This window comes from Gadus chalcogrammus, chromosome 16, assembly GCF_026213295.1.
Source record: "Gadus chalcogrammus isolate NIFS_2021 chromosome 16, NIFS_Gcha_1.0, whole genome shotgun sequence".
NCBI lineage: Eukaryota > Metazoa > Chordata > Actinopteri > Gadiformes > Gadidae > Gadus > Gadus chalcogrammus.
This window is the reverse complement of record NC_079427.1, coordinates 35,403,072-35,426,533: the sequence shown is the minus strand read 5'-3', so window position 1 is coordinate 35,426,533 and position 23,462 is coordinate 35,403,072. Positions and strand designations below refer to the sequence as shown.

At 43.1% G+C, this 23,462-nt stretch overlaps 2 protein-coding genes across 5 annotated transcripts in view; both read left to right on the top strand.

The window, feature by feature from the left end:
* The window catches only part of prkag3b (protein kinase, AMP-activated, gamma 3b non-catalytic subunit), a 45,857-nt gene extending 44,782 nt beyond the window's left edge, over positions 1–1,075 (top strand). The window contains exon 12 of one of the 4 annotated variants that reach the window (XM_056610515.1): positions 340–1,075. In XM_056610515.1, the coding sequence (XP_056466490.1) occupies positions 340–356 (17 nt within the window). In that variant the 3' untranslated portion in view covers positions 357–1,075. The remainder of the gene's footprint in view (positions 1–339) is intronic. The other 3 variants (XM_056610517.1, XM_056610514.1, XM_056610516.1) reach the window with 3 other exon arrangements.
* Positions 1,076–10,889: 9,814 nt separating this feature from the next.
* The window catches only part of fer1l6 (fer-1 like family member 6), a 210,437-nt gene continuing 197,864 nt past the window's right edge, over positions 10,890–23,462 (top strand). The window contains exons 1-2 of the mRNA XM_056610925.1: positions 10,890–11,428; positions 17,797–17,882. Of these exons, the coding sequence (XP_056466900.1) occupies positions 11,394–11,428; positions 17,797–17,882 (121 nt within the window). The 5' untranslated portion in view covers positions 10,890–11,393. The remainder of the gene's footprint in view (positions 11,429–17,796; positions 17,883–23,462) is intronic.

Below are 23,462 nucleotides of genomic sequence, written 5' to 3'. Positions count from 1 at the left end.
TTAGCGCCTGTTCGGTATGTACACCAGTTTATATACAACACCTGAATAAACCAGAATAAACATGTGTAGCTAATCTGTTATGAGCCCCGTAAATCTCAAGCAATGCTTTGAGGAATCTCTGATCTCTGATCTTCCATCATGTCCTCCATGATCAGGGTGCATTTCGTCTTAAGACAATTTGGGACAGCAAATGAGGAGATCATAGAGTCTTTTTTGCAGTAGTTGGTGGCCTATCTGGTTTGCTCTTGTCTTCTCTGCCCTCTAGTGGTCGTGGTTGGAACATATGACAGTGTCTATTCCCCATGTCTGGTGAGCTTTGTGTTCTTCCTTTTTTTACAGACATATATGTTCCTTAGCATTGTGAAGTTGGAGACTAGCATTAGAACCAAGCACCGCGTCTTGGTGGGGCGGTAGTTGAAACCTTCCCATGACATGGGGGAAGAGAAGAGTGTGTGAAGAAGAAGCTTTCGTGGGCTGACCTGGATGTGTCTTTGAGCAAGGCATTAGTTGGCAGACTGGCGGAGGTAGGCGCCAACCTCAAGAGCTCAGGGTGAAAAGCCAACTCTCCATGAGCTCCAACCCAGTAGATGCAGGAGATCTGTACTCCTGTTGTCTTACCAATGAAGGATGAAGAACTTGATGTGATAAAACTCCTGCGCTGGCACCTCTACCATGACCTGGATGTCGTATTGCTGTCCACTGGGCTTGGTCAAAGATGAAGACCTCTTGTTTTACTATAAAATGATCAATGTAATTTCACCAAAGTATCAACACTCACTCTAATAAACACGATCAATGTTGGATTTCTTGTTCGTGTTGTGCGCTTATTATACCTCAATGTAGCAGCCAAACTAGGGATACCTGAAGTTAGCAGGTATAGCTTATTATACCTTCATTTAGCAGGAATAGCTTATTTATAGCAATCATGATTAAATAAAAATTATAATAAGGTAATAATAATAAGCTTTATTTATATAGCCCCTTTCATAGCATGAAATGCACCTTAAAGTGCTTTACAAGAGATACAATGAACATCAATAACGCATGTTTTATTATATAAGGGTTAGCTAACCCTATATATATATATATATATTAGTGCTTTCAAGCGATACAAATATTTAATCGCGATTAATCGCATAAATGTCATAGTTAACTCAGGATTAATCGCGATTAATCACAATCTTTTTTTCTATGCTAAATATCCCTTGATTTCTTTGTCCCATTAATTTTTCTAATTTTAATGCTCTTATCAACATGGAGAAGTGCATCGGCTTGCCTTGTGCAAATGTTTTTTTATTGATAACAACATTGGCATGTACTGAACAAAACAGGGCGATACAAAAAAAAAGCCTATAGTGCAATTAAACGATGAACATACAAACATACTGCCTTGAACATAGCAGTCAGGCTACTGCTTCTTTGTTTTGAGCCAAATAAATAATTTAAAAATAAAATCCCCCAAAAAAAATTGCGTTAATTGCGCGATAAAAAAATTAACGCCGTTATAATTGGTTTGCGTTAACGCCGTTAATAACGCGTTTATCTGCTTATAACTGTATACATATATATATATAAGATAATAACAATGGTCTCAAAATTTAAAAGGTTGAATTAACAAAAAGCAAGAGAATAAAAAAAACATTTGGTTCCTTGTCTTTGTACTTCTGACGTGCGTAAGAGCAGAAAGAGCTTCACCGTGCTTTTTGTAACTTGTTTTATGGGACGTTATGAAAGTCTGCACTAGACGACGTAAGGGTACAATTTGGAACAAAGATAAGCAGTCACAGATATATGAATGTAATATCCATAAGCCTTATTAATAAACAAAATAATTGTATAATAAATTGTCAACGGTACAAGGAGGCAGTGTGATGCGGCTCAACATTTAAGGGATAACATGTTATTCCTGCCACTAGGAGCAGAAACAACAGCCAAAGACCTAGTTTGATGACGTCGTCAGACCTAGTTTGATGACGTTATCAGACTGAGTTTGATGACGTCGTCAGACCTAGTTTGATGAGGTAGTTTATAGCTTTAGGTAAATGCATGTGGGGTAGTTTACAGCTGTAGATAATGTTAGGTGGGGTAGTTTACAGCTGTAGGTAATGTTATGTTGGGTCTTGAAATGCGCTTCGCTTTGCGTTTTCCACCACTCCGTTCTGCTTGGCTCGACTGTTGCGGCTGCGGTAGGCCCGCCGTCTCCGGACTAAATTGACCGGGCAAAGAGAGGAAGAAACTGCGTGCCACACCTGTTCCCAATCGCCTAATAAACTGTGCTCTTAACCCACTACAATCACCCTTACGCTGCAAATCCACACAAGTCACTGCAATCATACACACACTTCACATCTATACCAACCCGGTATCACGCGATTGCGTGCTCCTGCGCACGAACGTTAATCTAATGAAGCGTGTTCCCGAGCACGATAGTCCGACTTTTTGCGTGTTACACAAAACTAAATGTAAACCAATGCATTCTGAATGGGAGTGTTCTAAGACAATTAACGTGCTCCACAAAACGGTACGAGAGAGAGAGAAAGAGAGAGTGGGAGGGACAGAGAGAGAGAGAGAGCGAGAGAGAGGCTTCAGAAAGGGTGTACGCAGATAGTACAGTGCACCCTAGTTATGTTTATGCCAAAACCTATATATATAATTAGGCTGTGGAAATTGCAATAAGTTAAGAACACAACTTCGCACGTTGAGCACACAGCCGTGTGACTCGTTTATTTTGTAAAAAAGAAAACCGGAAATCAAAGCGTGCTGAAGGTAAACAAATCCAGCATGGTCTGTGACATCATGAGACGCACGTAATCCTTAAAGGGACCGCGATCCCTGAACCACCAAGAACGTAAATGACATGCAGTAAACAACAACACAATTGAAAGAACAACACATAACGAAATACTGTAGGTGAATTATGTTACGGTCACTACAAGGCTATAATTATATTATTTAGCGTGTAATGAGACAATCTATAGGGGGGGGACACGTTAGTTGAAGTGGGGGGGGGGGGGGGGACACGTTTGTTGAGGGGGGGGGAGACACGTTTATAGGGGGGGGGCACGCTCGACAACGAGAGTTGGTTTTTATTGAACGCTCGACAACGAGAGTTGGTTTTTATTGAACGAGACTTCAACACGGAACAGCTGCAGAAACGATGGTCACGTCACTCTCGGTGACGGTGTCGACAATAATGAACACACGAACAATGTTAATAGAACAACACACAACCACATAACATCCCGAACCCATTAACCCCACTTAATCCTAACAACAAAACAAGTTAACAAAAGCCCCATTTGTCAACTGAGAACCCCAATTCCCAGAATCCCCCGCGGCTCCGGAACACGGCGTAGCTTATATTAATCTTTATTATCTGAATGGGAAATGCAATATTTTAGGACAGATACACCATTAAACGCGTTTCTAATGACATTTCTAGCGAGAAATGTACATTTTCCTTACATAATCTTCAGTCAGTGAATGTGTATGATCTTTATTAATCTTTATTATCTGAATGGGAAATGCAATATTTTAGGACAGATACACCATTAAACTCGTTTCTAATGACTTTTCTAGCGAGAAATGTACATTTTCCTTACATAATCTTCAGTCAGTGAATGTGTATGATCTTTATTAATCTTTATTATCTGAATGGGAAATGCAATATTTTAGGACCGATTCACCGTTAAACGTGTTTCTAATAACATTTCTAGCGAGAAATATACTTTTTACTTGCATAATCTTCAGTCAGTGATTGTGTCTGATCTTTAGTTTTATAGTTATTAGGATTTGATCGGCTCGCTCGCATGTTTCAACGACGTCAGGTTGCTTTCGCTAAACTAGCAGCTCACGTGCTTCCTGCGTTTGTGTTATTAAACTGTTACTTTATGTAACTTTTAATGATATCATCTTGTTAGAAACACGTATATCTGAGAGCCAACCCAGTCGCCAAAAGCATACGTTGACAGTGTACTTTTCGTGAACACTGGATTACGTCGCATTTCAACATAAAATAGCGTGTTATATATAGGCCAAGTTTCGGTGCGGAGGTCCCAGTTAGGCCCTAGAATAAGGTATTAAAATTTCAGGGCGGTAGGACCTTCCTATCTCAAAAACTGTTTTTCCACCACATTCTGAACCATTAGGTCTTGCAGGCTACACTTCTGAGGGGCTTTGTCCAAATGACACTCCATTTGGGAAAACTTTTTTTCTCTAAGGGCTAGAACTCCAAATCTTGGATATGTCGTACACGGGGCCCCGGGAAATGTGTGTAAACATTTTAGTATCCCTAGCTATCTCGAAAAGGTCGGCAAAGGGGCGTGACCTCCAACAGTACAGTAAATGTACATAAGACAGAGGTTAGTTTCTAGTCCCCATTTTTTGTGGGATGGAGGTGTACATTTGTGGCTAAAGGTGTGTAGACACAGCTGGCCTGTGGCCACGTTTTTGAAGTCGGGGGTCAAAAGGTCAAAAGGAGCCGGCACCACGCCGCTTATGAGATAACAAAAAGTTAATGTGTGTTTCTCTCATAACTTTTTGTCATTATTAAAGAGAGGCCTGATTCTCAGATATGCATGTTGGATGGCTAGGGTGTAGGTCTGGGAAGAACTTCAGGCCAAAATCTTGCAAGCGAGCCGCTGGGTGCAGGTGCAACGAGATGGAGCACTTGCTGAGCCTGGACTTTCATAATCTTCGCTCTGTGAATGTAAAGGATGTTTGGTCGGATGTTACGACGAAGAATCATAATGTGAATGGGAATATTCTATAAATCTCTTGATATCATCTTTCGTCTCAACACTTCTGCTGCAGCCACTTAAAGTCTCACTCCGAGAACTTTAAAATATGAATCAATCCATTAGAAGTATGAAAATATCTTCCCGGTGGTGCAACAGAGCAAACAAGGTGTCCTTTGACATTTACGTTTCGAGACGATTGCAACAGTGCCACACATGATCATATTTGAATATGTTTCGGGGTAGTAATTAGCTGTCGATTTTGGAGGCCTTTATCAATAATGACCAGCTATAGATTTGCTTCCCGATGGAGATTTTTGACAAATTACATGTTAATTAGCATCTACACGTTAAGCTGAGTCCAATGAGATCAAGCTCGGCCTCTTGCTACACCGAGATCATGTCCTAGACCTAGGTGTACCATGTAAAATACATGTTACCATTAGCTAGAGTGTCGTTCTTGGTGTCATTGGACTCAGCTCAATGTGTAGATGCTAAATAAAATGACATTTGTGACAAATCTTTATCGGGAAGCAAATCAATAGCTAGTCAGTATTGATTAAGGCCTCCAATTTCGACAGCTAATTACTACAATTAAACATGTTCGAATATGCTCATGTGTGGCACCGTTGCAATCTCCTGGAAGCGTAGATGTTGAAGGACACCTTGTTCGTCCTCTTACGCCACCGGGAAGATATTTACATGCTTCTGATTGACTAATGAATTGATTCAGCTATTCCCAGAAGTCTGGGGTCAAAAGGTCAAAAGGAGACGGCACCACGCCGGGGTGGATCCAGATCTCGGGCAACAGCGCAGGGTTGCCAGGTCTTGCAAAAAACGTGCCCCCCACATACCGTTCAAAATCCACCCAAAATGTCCTAGAAGCATCCCAAATAAAAAATGATATTATTGGCCATTTTGGCCAACGTTTTGAAAGTAATAATATTTGAGGGAATATTTTTTTGTTGTTGTTTTAGCAGCGAAATGCACCGTGTGCGTGTGTGTGTGTGTGTCTGTGTCTGTGTGTCTGTGCGTGTGCGTGCGTGAGTGTGTGTGTATAACACGCTATTTTATGTTGAAATGCGACGTAATCCATTGTTCACGAAAAGTACACTGTCAACGTATGCTTTTGGCGACTGGGTTGGCTCTCAGATATACGTGTTTCTAACAAGATGATATCATTAAAAGTTACATAAAGTAACAGTTTAATAACACAAACGCAGGAAGCACGTGAGCTGCTAGTTTAGCGAAAGCAACCTGACGTCGTTGAAACATGCGAGCGAGCCGATCAAATCCTAATAACTATAAAACTAAAGATCAGACACAATCACTGACTGAAGATTATGCAAGTAAAAAGTATATTTCTCGCTAGAAATGTTATTAGAAACACGTTTAACGGTGAATCGGTCCTAAAATATTGCATTTCCCATTCAGATAATAAAGATTAATAAAGATCATACACATTCACTGACTGAAGATTATGTAAGGAAAATGTACATTTCTCGCTAGAAAAGTCATTAGAAACGAGTTTAATGGTGTATCTGTCCTAAAATATTGCATTTCCCATTCAGATAATAAAGATTAATAAAGATCATACACATTCACTGACTGAAGATTATGTAAGGAAAATGTACATTTCTCGCTAGAAATGTCATTAGAAACGCGTTTAATGGTGTATCTGTCCTAAAATATTGCATTTCCCATTCAGATAATAAAGATTAATATAAGCTACGCCGTGTTCCGGAGCCGCGGTGGATTCTGGGAATTGGGGTTCTCAGTTGACAAATGGGGCTTTTGTTAACTTGTTTTGTTGTTAGGATTAAGTGGGGTTAATGGGTTCGGGATGTTATGTGGTTGTGTGTTGTTCTATTAACATTGTTCGTGTGTTCATTATTGTCGACACCGTCACCGAGAGTGACGTGACCATCGTTTCGTGCAGCTGTTCCGTGTTGAAGTCTCGTTCAATAAAAACCAACTCTCGTTGTCGAGCGTTCAATAAAAACCAACTCTCGTTGTCGAGCGTGCCCCCCCCCCTATAAACGTGTCTCCCCCCCCCTCAACAAACGTGTCTCCCCCCCCCCCCCCCACTTCAACTAACGTGTCCCCCCCCTATAGATTGTCTCATTACACGCTAAATAATATAATTATAGCCTTGTAGTGACCGTAACATAATTCACCTACAGTATTTCGTTATGTGTTGTTCTTTCAATTGTGTTGTTGTTTACTGCATGTCATTTACGTTCTTGGTGGTTCAGGGATCGCGGTCCCTTTAAGGATTACGTGCGTCTCATGACGTCACAGACCATGCTGGATTTGTTTACCTTCAGCACGCTTTGATTTCCGGTTTTCTTTTTTACAAAATAAACGAGTCACACGGCTGTGTGCTCAACGTGCGAAGTTGTGTTCTTAACTTATTGCAATTTCCACAGCCTAATTATATATATAGGTTTTGGCATAAACATAACTAGGGTGCACTGTACTATCTGCGTACACCCTTTCTGAAGCCTCTCTCTCGCTCTCTCTCTGTCCCTCCCGCTCTCTCTTTCTCTCTCTCTCATACCGTTTTGTGGAGCACGTTAATTGTCTTAGAACACTCCCATTCAGAATGCATAGGTTTACATTTAGTTTTGTGTAACACGCAAAAAGTAGGACTATCGTGCTCGGGAACACGCTTCAATAGATTAACGTTCGTGCGCAGCAGCACGCAATCGCGTGATACCGGGTTGTCTATACAGGCTGTAAGAGCCAATATGCCAATATTTGATTTATAATAAATATTTATTTTAAAATGATTAAAAGCTGCATACAGTAATTTCATGTTAATTCATGTGAGTGTGTAAAATGTGTAAAACTGATAAAATGCACAATTTAGCGATGTGAATATGTTATTTTCTATATTTTGGGATTTTTACGTAGCAACGGCGGTGATGTAATTCAGTTTGGAGTCTGACATTGATGGAAGCTACACAGTTTTTTGACCGTGCGTAAGACTATGCATTATACCGTGCGAAGACGTGTATTTTGTTTTGAAGACTTTCAAGTAACCATTTTAAAACTAAGGAACATTGTCTTGTCTTTTGCTCACATTGCAAACACTGTTAGTTGACTCCAAAAAGTGGTACAGAGGATGAAAAATTTGACGGAATGCCACTACACAGCCATTCCTTCAAAACAGAACCACAGTTTGAGCAATCAGAGAGGGGCTCGTAACGAAGAAAGGCAAATTAACTGTTTTGCTTCGGCCACTCAATGTGCTATGTATCCTCATCCTCTGTACCACTTGTTGGAGTCAACTAACAGTGTTTGCAATGTGAGCGAAAGACAAGACAATGTTCCTTAGTTTTAAAATGGTTACTTGAAAGTCTTCAAAACAAAATACACGTCTTCACACGGTATAATGCATACGCACTCTTACGCACGGTCAAAAAACTGTGTAGCTTCCATCAATGTCAGACTCCAAACTGAATTACATCACCGCCGTTGCTACGTAAAAATCCCAAAATATAGAAAATAACATATTACCCCATAAAACGAATTACCCCAATCTGATTGACGATAAAAAGTTATACATTTTAAACTTGTGCATGTTTCCGTACGTGAACAACTTTATGCCTGTCTACACTTCAAACTTGTGCATGTTGCAGAAAATGTGAAACAGCGAACCCTGTGGTCACAGTTTACGGTGGATAACAGAATAAGGTTGAACACCAGCATGCACCTGCACCCTGTCAGTGAGTCTGGATCTGGTGGGTCACAGCCTGGCAGTGAGTCTGGGTCAGGTGGGTCACAGCCTGGCAGTGAGTCTGGATCTGGTGGGTCACAGCCTGGCAGTGAGTCTGGGTCTGGTGGGTCACAGCCTGGCAGTGAGTCTGGATCTGGTGGGTCACAGCCTGGCAGTGAGTCTGGATCTGGTGGGTCACACCCTGGCAGTGATTCTGGGTCTGGTGGGTCACATGCAGCCTGGAAGTGAGTCTGGCTCTAGTGGGTCACCTGGCGTAGCCATCTTACCTCACGACAAATGCTTGTTTGCTGGTTCAACAATGTTAAGCGCAGTAGCCAATTAGTAGAAAATAGATAGTAAATAACCGGCCAACATGGCCAGAAACGCTAAATTCAACAAGCTCTGCTCTCAAACAACTCAGAGAGAGAGAGAGAGAGAGAGAGAGAGAGAGAGAGAGAGAGAGAGAGAGAGAGAGAGAGAGAGAGAGAGAGAGAGAGAGAGAGAAACACTACAAATACATTGTTGAAACGATTTGGATAATATTAGTACACAACCCAACTCAACATGTAACTTGGGTGTAGTCGTTTTGAGATACTTTAATGCTGAAATGTTACATACATGCCTTAACTGTAGTGGCCATACTGGCTTTTAGCTTAAAATAGCGGCTATTGCAGTATTATAGCAGTTATAGCTTATTTGAGAAGGAGGTAGAGTGTCACACGATGCTAGAAGTGCAGCTGGCTGTGAATTGTGCAGGCTCAGCTAAGATTCACTGAGCTGTATTTACCAGGGGTGGGACTGTATATCTAGCTACCTCTCACATCCTGTTCCTGATCCTCATCAACACACACGCAGCAGATGAAACCAGACTATTGACTGAGGGATGTCCCCTGGTTTTATTTACACACTCTTCCTATTTGTCAGATCAAAAATCAGAGAAATAAAACACCAGGCTAATTATGCATCATAGTAATGTAATTAGTAGTATTTACTTAGCATTCAAACTATTACCATCATTATACCATTAGTATTATTACTAGTTTGTAGAATGCAGCCAAAGTAATTGCATTGCATAAACTTCACATGGCCAGGAATTGGCCATAAAGACTCTGGACTCAAGCTGTTTGTTTAACGACCCGGATCCTCTTGACAAACAGACTCACAGACAGACTGATGACCTTCAGTCTGTTAAGATAATCACCTATACTACTAGAATACACCTGAGGTACTACTACCCGAGGTACTTCTAGAATACACCTGAGGTACTACAACCTAAGGTACTACTACACCTGATTTTTTTCTCACCTGAAACACACACTGGATTTAAAAACAAGGCTGGTGAAACTATTTGATGTTCAGTATGATTAAAACAGACTTTGGTCATGTGGGCCCCTGGGAGCCAGTCTAACAGACTAGTATTCTGGTCATGAGGGCCCCTGGGAGCCAGTCTAACAGACTAGTACTCTGGTCATGAGGGCCCCTCTGAGCCAGTCTAACAGACTAGTACTCTGGTCATGAGGGCCCCTCTGAGCCAGTCTAACAGACTAGTACTCTGGTCATGAGGGCCCCTGGGAGCCAGTCTAACAGACTAGTACTCTGGTCATGAGGGCCCCTCTGAGCCAGTCTAACAGACTAGTATTCTGGTCATGAGGGCCCCTGGGAGCCAGTCTAACAGACTAGTACTCTGGTCATGAGGGCCCCTCTGAGCCAGTCTAACAGACTAGTACTCTGGTCATGAGGGCCCCTCTGAGCCAGTCTAACAGACTAGTACTCTGGTCATGAGGGCCCCTGGGAGCCAGTCTAACAGACTAGTACTCTGGTCATGAGGGCCCCTCTGAGCCAGTCTAACAGACTAGTACTCTGGTCATGAGGGCCCCTCTGAGCCAGTCTAACAGACTAGTACTCTGGTCATTAGATCCCCTGGGAGCCAGTCTAACAGACTAGTACTCTGGTCATGAGGGCCCCGGGAGCCAGTCTAACAGACTAGTACTCTGGTCATGAGGGCCCCTCTGAGCCAGTCTAACAGACTAGTACTCTGGTCATGAGAGCCCCTGGGAGCCAGTCTAACAGACTAGTACTCTGGTCATGAGGGCCCCGGGAGCCAGTCTAACAGACTAGTGCTCTGGTCAGGAGGTCCCTGGGAGCCAATCTAATAGACCAGCACTCTGGTCATGTCAGACAGTGTCAGTATATTGTGTGGAATGCAGAGCTATTAAAAAATACAGCCAGAATTAGAAGGGTTGTTCCCGTCCTAAAAACACAATGCTCTCGACGAACAGCTCTCACCTCGACAACCAGAGAACAGGAGGAAGATGTAAGGGCAGAGGCAGGACATTCCTACTGGGACATGTGCCTTAAGACATTAAACTGTGAGGCTGGGTGGAACAGACACATCTCTATATGAACTGAAGCACAATGTGTGTTCAGGTTGATCCTGGAGGAGGAGGGAGAGGGAGGGGGACACTGATGTGATGATTGATCCTGTCATCAGAATCACATGGTTTCTGTTCTAAGGAGGAGAAAATGAGAGGGGGACAAGATAGACAGGGAGAGAGAGCAGACAGAGTGGTAGAGAAGGAGAGGAGAGATAGAGAGTCCTGAACTGACTGGAGGAGCCGCTGGGAAAACCTCCACTGTAACCTGCTTGCTTTCTGGCTTCCTTGTGGTTTGGTTCTCATTGTGTACAACAGAAGGTTCTTTGTTCTGGTTCTTGTAGTTTAGGACAGAAGGTTCTGGTTATTGGTTATCATGGTGTAGGATAGGAGGCTGTTGGATCTCCTTCTTGAGGTGTAGTACAGAAGGCTCTGGTTCCAGACTGTGATTGTGTAGAGCAGAAGGATCGGGTTCCTGACTGTGATCGTATAGAGCAGAAGGTTCTGGATCCTGACTGTGATCGTGTAGGACAGGAGTTTCTGGTGTTTCTGTTCTTCAGCTGAATGGACGCTACAGACAGTCCTGCAACACGCCGAAGGTGAGCTACCAGAACATACACACACACACACACACACACACACACACACACACACACACACACACACACACACACACACACACACACACACACACACACCACTCACGCACAAACACACACATACTTAGTTGGGTCATCTATAGAAGTTCCGTGACCGTACAGAGCAAAGGTTCGTTTCTCACTGGATTTGTCACCACCAAGGTTGAATAAAAAAATGAGCCGGTGTGCCCCTCACATAAATGTGGGGACATTTTGGGAGAGCCCTATATCCAAATTTTCATTGTAACTTTTTAATGGTTTTGCCCACAGTGCTGCATAATACATGGTTTCATGATATGACCTATTTTTGAGCTTCAAATTCAAGATGGCTGTCAATTTTTCAAAATCGTCATACAGCCTTAAGGCACATATTAGGCAAATGAAAGGTCTGCTCATACTGAGTTCAGTTATGGACAGTACAATTACAAGTAGGCTATGCAGAAGTCATCAAGGTTTGTGGTTGATGAGAAACAAACTTTGCTGATGTTATTAGTTACCTGAATTGTGTTGATCAATTGGTCCCTTCATTTAATTATGAACTGGAAAATAATTAACACTTCTCAATGGCATAAAATATCTCTAAAGTTGTCTTCTGCAGTAATTCAAAAAAGCATACCTCTCTCCCAATCAGTCAGCCCCACATCCAAGCGATGTGCAAACACACTCTCTCTCTCTAATGTTTACGTTTCCACGGTTTCATGTCAATGGAAAATTACTTGCTGCATTGACACACTTTGTTTGAGGTAAGCTCTTATATACTCAACATTATTCACTAGTCCAAATATTATTTTATCATTATGAATGTATGACAGCAAAGAGATAATGTTATGTGCAGAAGTTATCATTGATAATTTGTCTTAGCTAAATTTGGTACCTATCTAATATTAGCTTAGCTTTCTCTCAATTTATGTTAACTGACATAATCCAGCTGCTCGTCATAGAAAAAAGCATAACATACCAACATATCGAATTAGATTGATCTAGCATTAATATGATAACCAGCAGTTCTGACAAGTAACTAACTAGGGGGTCATCCCTATGTTCCCCGGGTCCTATGTTCCCCGGGTCCTATGTTCCCCGGGTCCTATGTTCCCCGTTTTTCCCAAAAAGGGTCCTATGTTCCCCTGTAGCCATACATACCGGGGGCATAGGACCCTTTTTGGGAAAAGCGGGGAACATAGGACCCTTTTCTAGGAAAAGGGTCCTATGTTCCCCGCAATCCTAAAAACCTAAAAATATTTAAACTTTGACGCGACATTCGCGTGATGACAGCCAATCGGCGTTCAACAGCGTGGCCACTGAGTGACATGTGTAACGTAACAGCCAATCAGCGTTCAACCAGCCAACTAAGTGCAATGCAGTCCGGGTTGAACTGCAGCATGGAGGAGAAAGTGATTGTTGCCGTTTGCGGCTCCCGGAGCTCTTTATATAATAGTATATAATACAATATAATTGTATAATAATATCACGGCCAAAAGCTCTGTGCGCCTCCGGATGGCCGTAGCACGGGGAGCTCTCGTAGGGATTGGGCTTCTCGGGTTTGTTTACCAGCGTATGAATAGACTGCGTCAGGTTCTCCGACGTCTCACCTTCTTCCACAAAAGGTAAAGACATGCAATCGTAGTTATCTCGGCCGGAATTTGGCAGAAATTGTGGAAAAAGTAACAGACCGGGGAACATAGGACCCTTTTTCAAAAAAAGGGTTCTATGTTCCCCGGTCACATACATATCGGGGAACATAGGACCCTTTTTGGGAAAAGCGGGGAACATAGGACCCTTTTTAAAAAAAAAGGGTCCTATGTTCCCCAGTCTCATACAAAGAGGGGAACATAGGACCCGGGGAACATAGACACGCTCCCCTAACTAGCTAGCTACTTACATGATTCGGGTTTGCAACAATGCTAGTTTCAGCTCCAATAGGCCTACCCTAGCAAAATAGTTGATGACTAGCTTCTCTGGTACTTAGCAGTCTTTTTTTTTCTCTTTTTTAGGTTTATATAAATGTAGCAAGAAAAACAAGGCACAATGTCCTATGAATCTGTGCTGAAATGTGGCAAGCCTTGTGAGTCATCTGATAAAATCAACCAAGGAAAATGGGACAGCTTACAATCCAAAGCTTGACAAATTTGGTCATGTTTACACCACCACTTCATGGCAAGATGGACCATGAAATCATTACAGAAAAAAAAAAAAGCCAGACGGCGCACAAACGAAGAAAGGGACACTGCTCAGTATTCAAGTTCTGAAATGCCAGCTCAGAAGGCTCTTTGTTACAAAGAGTCAGAGGGACCATCACCAAAGCGCCTGCTTTCATCTGTGAGTGGGTCTCTTCACGACAAGAAAAAGTGTGTGTGGTGCATGCAAGGTGAGGACCAGAGGCACCCAAATCGAGTGCAAAGCAAGCTGTTCAGAATCGACACACAGTCAGCATGGCGCACCTTTAAGCACCACACAGTCCTTATAGAAGATGAACAGTAGAGGGACCGTCTCACAAGGCTCATTGAGTCAACATCAGCACTGTCAAATCCTTTTGCAAATGACATCATGTACCACCATGTCTGTTGGATGAAACGTATCCAAAATACATGTTTCAAGCCAGATGATGCAATGCATCTCCAGAGTGTGTCGCTCTCAGAGGCAAATAATTAGTTCTTTAGACATGTTGAATCTGTCATCTTTACTGAGTGTGAGATCCATTCACTACAGTCTCTTTTAGCAGATGCAAACGCATAGTCAGTGAGTATGGCTATGCAGTGGGCGATGTTAAATCATCTTATGTCAAAGACCTGTTCATTAATGAGTATCAAGACAAAATTGGTTTCAAAGATAGAAGTGAGCTTAACAAAAGCGAGTGGGTCTATGATGTTGGGGGAGGAGGTCATTACATTGAGGCTGCAGTCTCATCCCTTGGCATCAGCAATGAGCAGCTCCTCCAGAACTAGGCTCCATGGCTATCGAAGATGATCAAAGTCACACCTACTATTCCCTGGCCACCTTGCATTGATCATCTTGAGGAAGATGAAGAGTTGTGTGAGTTACTGTTGAAGCTTTTGACTTGGCTAAAACAGCCTCAGAGAAAAACTGCCGACCTCAGCCCAGCCACACTCAGTCTGGCCTACATGATCACCTACCACATTACTGGACAGAGCACTACCACTGCTATCAACCTGGGTGTAAATGTCCATGGCATGACACAGAGTAAAGATCTGGTAGACACTCAACCACACAAGAGTGGTGTCTGCATCAGCTATGCAGACACGCTGCTCCTTTATGAGCACTGGGCTTTCATGGATATAGAGGCATCATCAACCTGCCCACAGGAAATTGCCGATGGCAAGCCTGGATTGTTATTATCGACAATAATGACTTCAAAATTGACACCCTGACAGGCAACTCAACAGGAGCTCATCGAACAAATGTTATGCAGGTGCAGTCAAAGAGCTATAACAAGAAACCAGATGAAGTTCCTGCTGCAAGGCTCTCCAAGAAGAAGGAAATCTCTGCACAGCTAAGGCAGAAGTGTGCAGAGCTGACAAAGGTCCATCAGTGCAGATGCCCACCTGGTAGCAAGAGTGAGCCACCAGCTCGTCCCATGGTAGATCTACCAGTGAATGGCACAGCTCCACAGCATGCTCGCTCTGTCATACATGCACTGTCTCGCATAGACACTGATGGTTCAAGACCACCCCCTGAAGAGCCGCAGGTTCCGGGATACAGGGGTGCTCAGTCTTGCCATCATCTACCACACAACAAGAGCAAGCCTTACTACCACACAACCTATAATGAACCTCCAAGCAAGTCAGTGGTGCATGACATAATGGTTAAACAAATGAATGCCATGCACAAGAAGAATATTCCATTCTCCTTTCTCGTTGGTGACCTGCCCACTTACAAGACAATCGTTCAGCTCAAGGCAGAGAATGCGCAAATGTTCAAGGACATTGTCCAAATCCTCAGCGCTTTCCACCAACAGATGTCCTACATCTATGCTGTCTATAAGAGATTCAAATACTCTGGAATGGCAGACACTGCTGGTCAACAGGGGTAGTAGTGGAGGGTTCTGTTGACCAAGCACTATGAGGGAAGCACTACAGGCAAGGTGTGCGCTGCATCCAGCTCTGGAAAGAGACTCTAATACATAAACGACCAGCAAAAATTCCTGAGCATGAAGAGCTATCAGAGGACATCAAGGAGAATCTCAAGACCCTGCGCAATGCACTCACTGAAACTCAGGAGGCTCTACAGAAAGCTCGCAAGGATCTTGAGGAGGATGGTGATGTAAAGGAGCTGATCAACATAGTTTATGAGAAACCTGGCACAGACATGGGGGACTTTTGGATCTCATTCCTGGAGATGACCGACCCACTTGTTGAATGTCTTGATGCATGTCATGCAAGCAATGGTACAGCGTACCTAGTGTCAACATACAACATGCTGCGTGGACTGATGGCACACGACAACCATGATTATGGAAGGTGGTTGCCAGATTATTGGGCAATGCTCTCCTCGCTGTCAGATGAGAGAATGGCATTCTTCAACATTCACTTCACCCAGTCCATTACAGGGCTACCTTACTCCTGTCAGCCACTCGACCTTTGGATAGAAACAGATATGAATCTGAAATCAAAGCTAAAAAAAGGATGGATTCAGCTTCTACAAAATGAGAAGCAACTATTCTCAACAACAAGAAACGCAAACAATGTTACAAGGGTGAAGTCTACTGTGAAGCAGAGCCTCAAGTGCCAGCGCCACCATAGGAAGCATGTTGAATGCCAGCCAGCAAGGATGAGGAAGGTTGAGCCGGCAGTTCAGGACCTGCTGGCATGCATGAAGGATTTTGAAGCCGAGCCCTTTGACATCTCTTCACCTATACTGAGGTCGCTACAGTCTGGCCCCTGTCGCCTCACCAGAGTTAGCGCATGACCTAAAGACAGCACTTCCAGATGGCCAAGCTCAGGTCACCTTCCTGCAAGAGCGAGTGTTTGCAAAGATCAAGCCTCTCACTGCAACCATCAACAGGAATAAGAGGCGAAATTTCACTGGAGAAATTATCTGTGCACCATCTGGTGCTCATATGAAGGTTGCCCATATGGAGTGATCGGCGCTGGCAGGCCTAGTGGACCTTGCAGAGGGATCAGGAATGATCCAACTTGAGTCAGCCCTTGAGAGGAGAGTGACTCAGGAGTGCCTTTCACTCTACAATGTAGATGGGTCAATGCGCAATGCTTCTCCCAAGCCCAGAAGACAGGTTCCCAGGTGCTGCTGAGTTCAACCAACTCATGGTTAATTCCGGAAATAAGGTCAGACTACAGAAACTTGTAAAGGAACAGATGAAAAGACAAGCGGGTCAGGTGCATGGGGACATCATATACTGCGAGGGAGAAACGTCAACCAACCTGAGCACTGGCGTAGTTAATGGGGACTATGTCTTCAGACATCCAGAAGCAGATACAATGCTGCTCTTTGCCTATGCAAAGGTGAGAGCCAGTAAGTACACTGGACCTGTTGTTCTAGACTGTGGGGACACAGATGTCTCCCACCTGATTATGACTCTTTGAATCTTCATATGGAAAGGTCCAACTACCTTACATATTGCCAGATCCATTACAACCTCCAAGAGCATCCTTCTCTCATTGGTCACGGCTGGGAACTAGTGAACGGAAAGTGTCGACCAGTGCGTCACATCCTGCCCCCCTTGCCCCAGCAGCTCACACCTCATGACTGCTCAGATGAGAGTAGCAGTGATGATGACAGGAGTCACCATGGAGATTCAACAGATTCAGATGGAGTCTTTTTAGTTAATTCAATAATCTTGAATTTGAAGGTAAAAAATAGGTCAAATCAACAAATCTAGATCATTTGTAAATTTCTTGACCCAAATAGTCTCAGAAACCATGTATTATGCAGCACTGTGGGCAAATCCATTAAAAAGTTAATTTCCAGCTTCGCTGACAGCATCCATTTTGGATAAAGGGCTCTCCCAAAATTTCCCCAAATTTTTGTGAGGGGCACCCTGGCTAATTTTATTATTCAACCTTTATAGATGACAAATCCAGTGAGAAACAAACCTTTGCTCTCCACAGTCACGGAACTTCTATAGATGACCCAACTAACAGTCATGATGTTATACAAAGCAGTTCCTTTTATTCTGATACCAGGACTCTCATCGTCAACATTTTCACTTTTATTGACTTTTGAATTCATTTGTAGCTTATCTCATATTTCAATATTGTGTCTAATGTAATGTAGTAATAATGTGTGTTAAATTAATAAATGACAGTAGTAACGTGTCTGATGGGGTATGGTGATGGTGGTTGTCATAACAACAGGAAGGCAAAGGGGATGTTTGGTCTGAAGGTGAAGAAGAAGAAGAAGGTGAACACTGTCCTGGTGCTGACCAATGAGGGGGCCTTAGGTGAGAAATAATGGGCAAAGAGATATATGTACGTATATAGCTGTAGGAAAGATATACTGGGTATAGAGATATATGTATAGAGCTGTAGGTGAAATATACTGGGTATCAGTGGCGATTTCTCTAAGACTGCAAGGGAAGCTCAGCTTCCCCTAAAATTTCGAACATTAAATTGTCAAATATGTATTGTTGTGTTAACATTTCATTGACTACAAATTCGTTAAAATATGTTCATGTCGAAGACGAGTTCGATGAGAATCTTATCCAAGACTGACTCGATTTTGTTAACTTCTCATACATTCCCGTAATGTCAATGCATTAGACCGTAGAAGCCGAGCGTCCATTCACTTCAATGAGACTGCATGGAACAGTTTTTTTCATTGCCTCGAAACTCGACGGTCATTGGATAAATGCCCAGATTTGTCCCGCCCCCGGACGCTCAGCGTCTCTGGGGGTGGATGGAGCAGTGGGCTGGCCTGGGCTAGCCTGGACGCTGGGCTTCCGCGTTATGATTGGAGGATCAGTCGAAAGTCTGAATCACTTTTTGATTGACAGCTATTTTGAGATATACACAGTCACTTCACTATCTGAGTTCAGTCCCATCGCGGATTTTGCAAGTGAAGTCTCATGACAAACATTTCTTGGTATTTGCTTGGCGAAATTGCTTCCATTATTAATTTAACACATTTATTGTATTTCCTTGTTTCAGTTTAACATACTTTCCGCATTTCCTTGTTCCGAGATTAATATCGTTTCGTTAGTTCGTTCATTTATACTGTTGGCTAGGTCGGAGTGAACTAGCCAGCTAGTAAGGTGCACACGATGGCAGTTTGACAACTATTTTGATGTAGGCCAAAAATGAGCTTCCCCTCTTTAAAAGACCAGCAGCCGCCACTGCTGGGTATAGAGATATATATATAGAGCTGTAGCTGAGATATACTAGGGGTTATACTATAACCCCTAGTATATCTCAGCTACAGCTCTATATCTATATATATATATCTATAACCGTTATATATATATATATATAATATATATATAGAGCTGTAGGTGACAAATACGAGGTGTTAGAGATGTATGTATTGAGCTCTAGGTGAGATATACTGGGTAAAGAGATATATGTATAGAGATGTAGGTGAGATGTACTGGGGGTTATAGAGATATATGTAAAGAGTTGTAGGTGAGATATACTGATAGAGAGATATATGTATAGAGCTGTAGGTGAGATAAACTAGTCATAGAGATATAGGAATAGAGCTATAGATGGAGCAACCCAGTCGCCAAGAAAAAACGTCAGTGGTGTACGTTTCCATGAACACTGGATACGTAGCATTTCAACGTAAAAAATAGCGTGTTATACCTACAGTATCCACGTGTGCCGCTGTGGAGGTGGGTTTCGGGGTTTGGGTTTCACGGCTTTCGCGGGAAATTGTGGACACGATTGTTTAAGGGGGGGGGGGGGAGACTGTTGTTGACCGGGGAGGGGGGGGGGGGGGGGGGGAAGACACGTTTGTTGAGGGGGGACGACGACACACGATTGTGGGGGGGGGGGGGGGGGGGGGACGACACGTTAGTTGAAGGGGGGGGGGGGGACACGTTTGTAGGGGGGGGGCACGCTCGACAACGAGAGTTGGTTTTTATTGAACGCTCGACAACGAGAGTTGGTTTTTATTGAACGAGACTTCAACACGGAACAGCTGCGCGAAACGATGGTCACGTCACTCTCGGTGACGGTGTCGACAATAATGAACACACGGACAATGTTAATAGAACAACACACAACCACATAACATCCCGAACCCATTAACCCCACTTAATCCTAACAACAAAACAAGTTAACAAAAGCCCCATTTGTCAACTGAGAACCCCAATTCCCAGAATCCCCCGCGGCTCCGGAACACGGCGTAGCTTATATTAATCTTTATTATCTGAATGGGAAATGCAATATTTTAGGACAGATACACCATTAAACGCGTTTCTAATGACATTTCTAGCGAGAAATGTACATTTTCCTTACATAATCTTCAGTCAGTGAATGTGTATGATCTTTATTAATCTTTATTATCTGAATGGGAAATGCAATATTTTAGGACCGATTCACCGTTAAACGTGTTTCTCATAACATTTCTAGCGAGAAATATACTTTTTAATTGCATAATCTTCAGTCAGTGATTGTGTCTGATCTTTAGTTTTATAGTTATTAGGAGTTGATCGGCTCGCTCGCATGTTTCAACGACGTCAGGTTGCTTTCGCTAAACTAGCAGCTCACGTGCTTCCTGCGTTTGTGTTATTAAACTGTTACTTTATGTAACTTTTAATGATATCATCTTGTTAGAAACACGTATATCTGAGAGCCAACCCAGTCGCCAAAAACATACCTACGTTGACAGTGTACGTTTCGTGAACACTGGATTACGTCGCATTTCAACATAGAATAGCGTGTTATACACACACACACACGCACGCACATGCACAGACACACACACACAAGCACACACACGCACGCACAGACACACAGACACAGACACAGACACACACACACACACACGCACACACGCACACGGTGCATTTCGCTGCTAAAACAACAACAAAAAAATATTCCCTCAAATATTATTACTTTCAAAACGTTGGCCAAAATGGCCAATAATATCTTTTTTTTTTGGGATGCTTCTAGGACATTTTGGGTGGATTTTGAACGGTATGTGGGGGGCACGTTTTTTGCAGGACCTGGCAACCCTGCGCTGTTGCCCGAGATCTGGATCCATCCCCGCGGTGTCGCCGTCTCCTTTTGACCTTTTGACCCCAGACTTCTGGGGGAATAGCTGAATCAATTCATTAGTCAATCAGAAGCATGTAAATATCTTTCCGGTGGCGTTAGAGGACGAACAAGGTGTCCTTCAACATCTACGCTTCCAGGCGATTGCAACGGTGCCACACATGAGCATATTCGAACATGTTTAATGGTAGTAATTAGCTGTCGAAATTGGAGGCCTTAATCAATACTGAGCAGCTATTGATTTGCTTCCCGATAAAGATTTGTCACAAATGACATGTTATTTAGCATCTACACGTTGAGCTGAGTCCAATGACACCAAGAACGCACTCTAGCTAATGGTAACATGTATTTTACATGGTACACCTAGGCAAGGGCGTAACCATGGTTTAGACATTGGGGGGGTCCAATTTTTTATTAGGGGTCCAAGCCAACAGGTTGGATCCCTATTGTTTTTGTAAGGATTTTTATTAGGGGTCCAAGCCAACAGGTTGGATCCCTATTGTTTTTGTAAGGATTATTATTATTTCGTACGCCTTAGAAGTGGTACCACAGCCCAAACCGTAAATGGTGCACACGCGCCAATTGCATGACTAGATCCAGAATCGGCACCGCTACTCAGATAACAAAATCCAGACACGCCGGTCCCTAGGTGGCGCTATACCAAGGAATACGCGTTTGGGGCTATAACTTCCACACCGAACCTCCCAGAGTCCAAAAACTTGTACACACAGATGCACTGGAGTCTGCTGCATCTTTTGGCCTAGGCCACGCCCATTTGCGTCTATGAATATTTTTCGCTAAATCGCGAAAACCGCAAAACTGTTTTATCGCTACTCCTCCCACATTTCTCGCCCGATCAACACCAAACTTTGCACACGACATCTTCAGACGCACACGCAAAGAAATCCTAGACGCTTTTTTGATCCGACCTTCGACGACGAAACGGTAGCGTTTTGAATATTTGTTTATTAGCTAAATTAGACGTGAAAAGTCAAAAATCCGAAGAAATCCAGAATTATACATCGGATCGAGCCCAAATTTTACAGACATGTTGGTGCTAACCTTAATGTCGTTCGATAAACATTTCGGAAAATTTCGCCATTAGGGGGCGCAATAAACGAGGAAATTGTATATCTTCTACAAAATTTCGCCGCGAAAACGCCACACTGACTTCTCGCTACTCCTACCACAGTCAAATACTTTGTATCCACAGGTTCAGGGTAGCGTTTTAAACACATGCTTTGCGTTGTGCCGGCGAAATGCACACTTCTTGGACCCCTGCATAACTGCTTGCAGTTCTAGTTATTTTTATTAGGGGTCCAAGCCAACAGGTTGGATCCCTATTGTTTTTGTAAGGATTATTATTATTATTATTTCGTACGCCTTAGAAGTGGTACCACAGCCCAAACCGTAAATGGTGCACACGCGCCAATTGCATGACTAGATCCAGAATCGGCACCGCTACTCAGATAACAAAATCCAGACACGCCGGTCCCTAGGTGGCGCTATACCAAGGAATACGCGTTTGGGGCTATAACTTCCACACCGAACCTCCCAGAGTCCAAAAACTTGTACACACAGATGCACTGGAGTCTGCTGCATCTTTTGGCCTAGGCCACGCCCATTTGCGTCTATGAATATTTTTCGCTAAATCGCGAAAACCGCAAAACAGTTTTTTCGCTACTCCTCCCACATTTCTCGCCCGATCAACACCAAACTTTGCACAGGACATCTTCAGACGCACACGCAAAGAAATCCTAGACACTTTTTTGATCCGACCTTCGACGACGAAACGGTAGCGTTTTGAATATTGGTTTATTAGCTAAATTAGACGTGGAATATCAAAAATCCAAAGAAATCCAAAATTAGACATCAGATCGAGTCCAAATTTTACACACATGTTGGTGCTAACCTTAATGACGTTCGATAAAAATATCGGAAAATTTCGCCATTAGGGGGCGCAATAAACAAGGAAATTGTATATCTTCTACAAAATTTCGCCGCGAAAACGCTACACTGACTTCTCGCTACTCGTACCACAGTCAAATCCTTTGTATCCACAGGTACAGGGTAGCGTTTTGAACACATGCTTCGCGTTCTGCCGGCGAAATGCACATTTCTTGTCGCGTTGTGCCGGCGAAATGCACACTTCTTGGACCCCTGCATAACTGCTTGCAGTTCTAGTTATTATACTTCCTACCAAGAAAGTGGGAATACAGCCCATACCGTAAATGTTGCACACACGCCAATTGCATGACTAGATCCAGGTCAGTGAAGACTATGCAGACGACAAAATCCAGACACGCCGGCCACTAGGTGGCGCTATACCAAGGAATACGCGTTTGGGGCTATAACTCCCACACCGAACCTCCCACAGTCCAAAAACTTGTACACACAGATGCACTGGAGTCTGCTGCATCTTTTGGCCTAGGCCACGCCCATTTGCGTCTATGAATATTTTTCGCTAAATCGCGAAAACCGCAAAACTGTTTTTTCCCTACTCCTCCCACATTTCTTGACCAATCGACACCAAACTTTGCACACGACATCTTCAGACGCACACGCATAGAAATTTTAGACAGTTTTTTGATCCGACCTTCGACGACGAAACGGTAGAGTTTTGAATATTGGTTTATTAGCTAAATTAGACGTGGAAAATTAAAAATCCAAAAAAATCCAAAATTAGACATCGGATCGAGTCCAAATTCTACACACATGTTGGTGCTAACCTTAATGACGTTCGATAAAAATTTCGGAAAATTCCGCCATTAGGGGGCGCAATAAACGAGGAAATTGTATATCTTCGA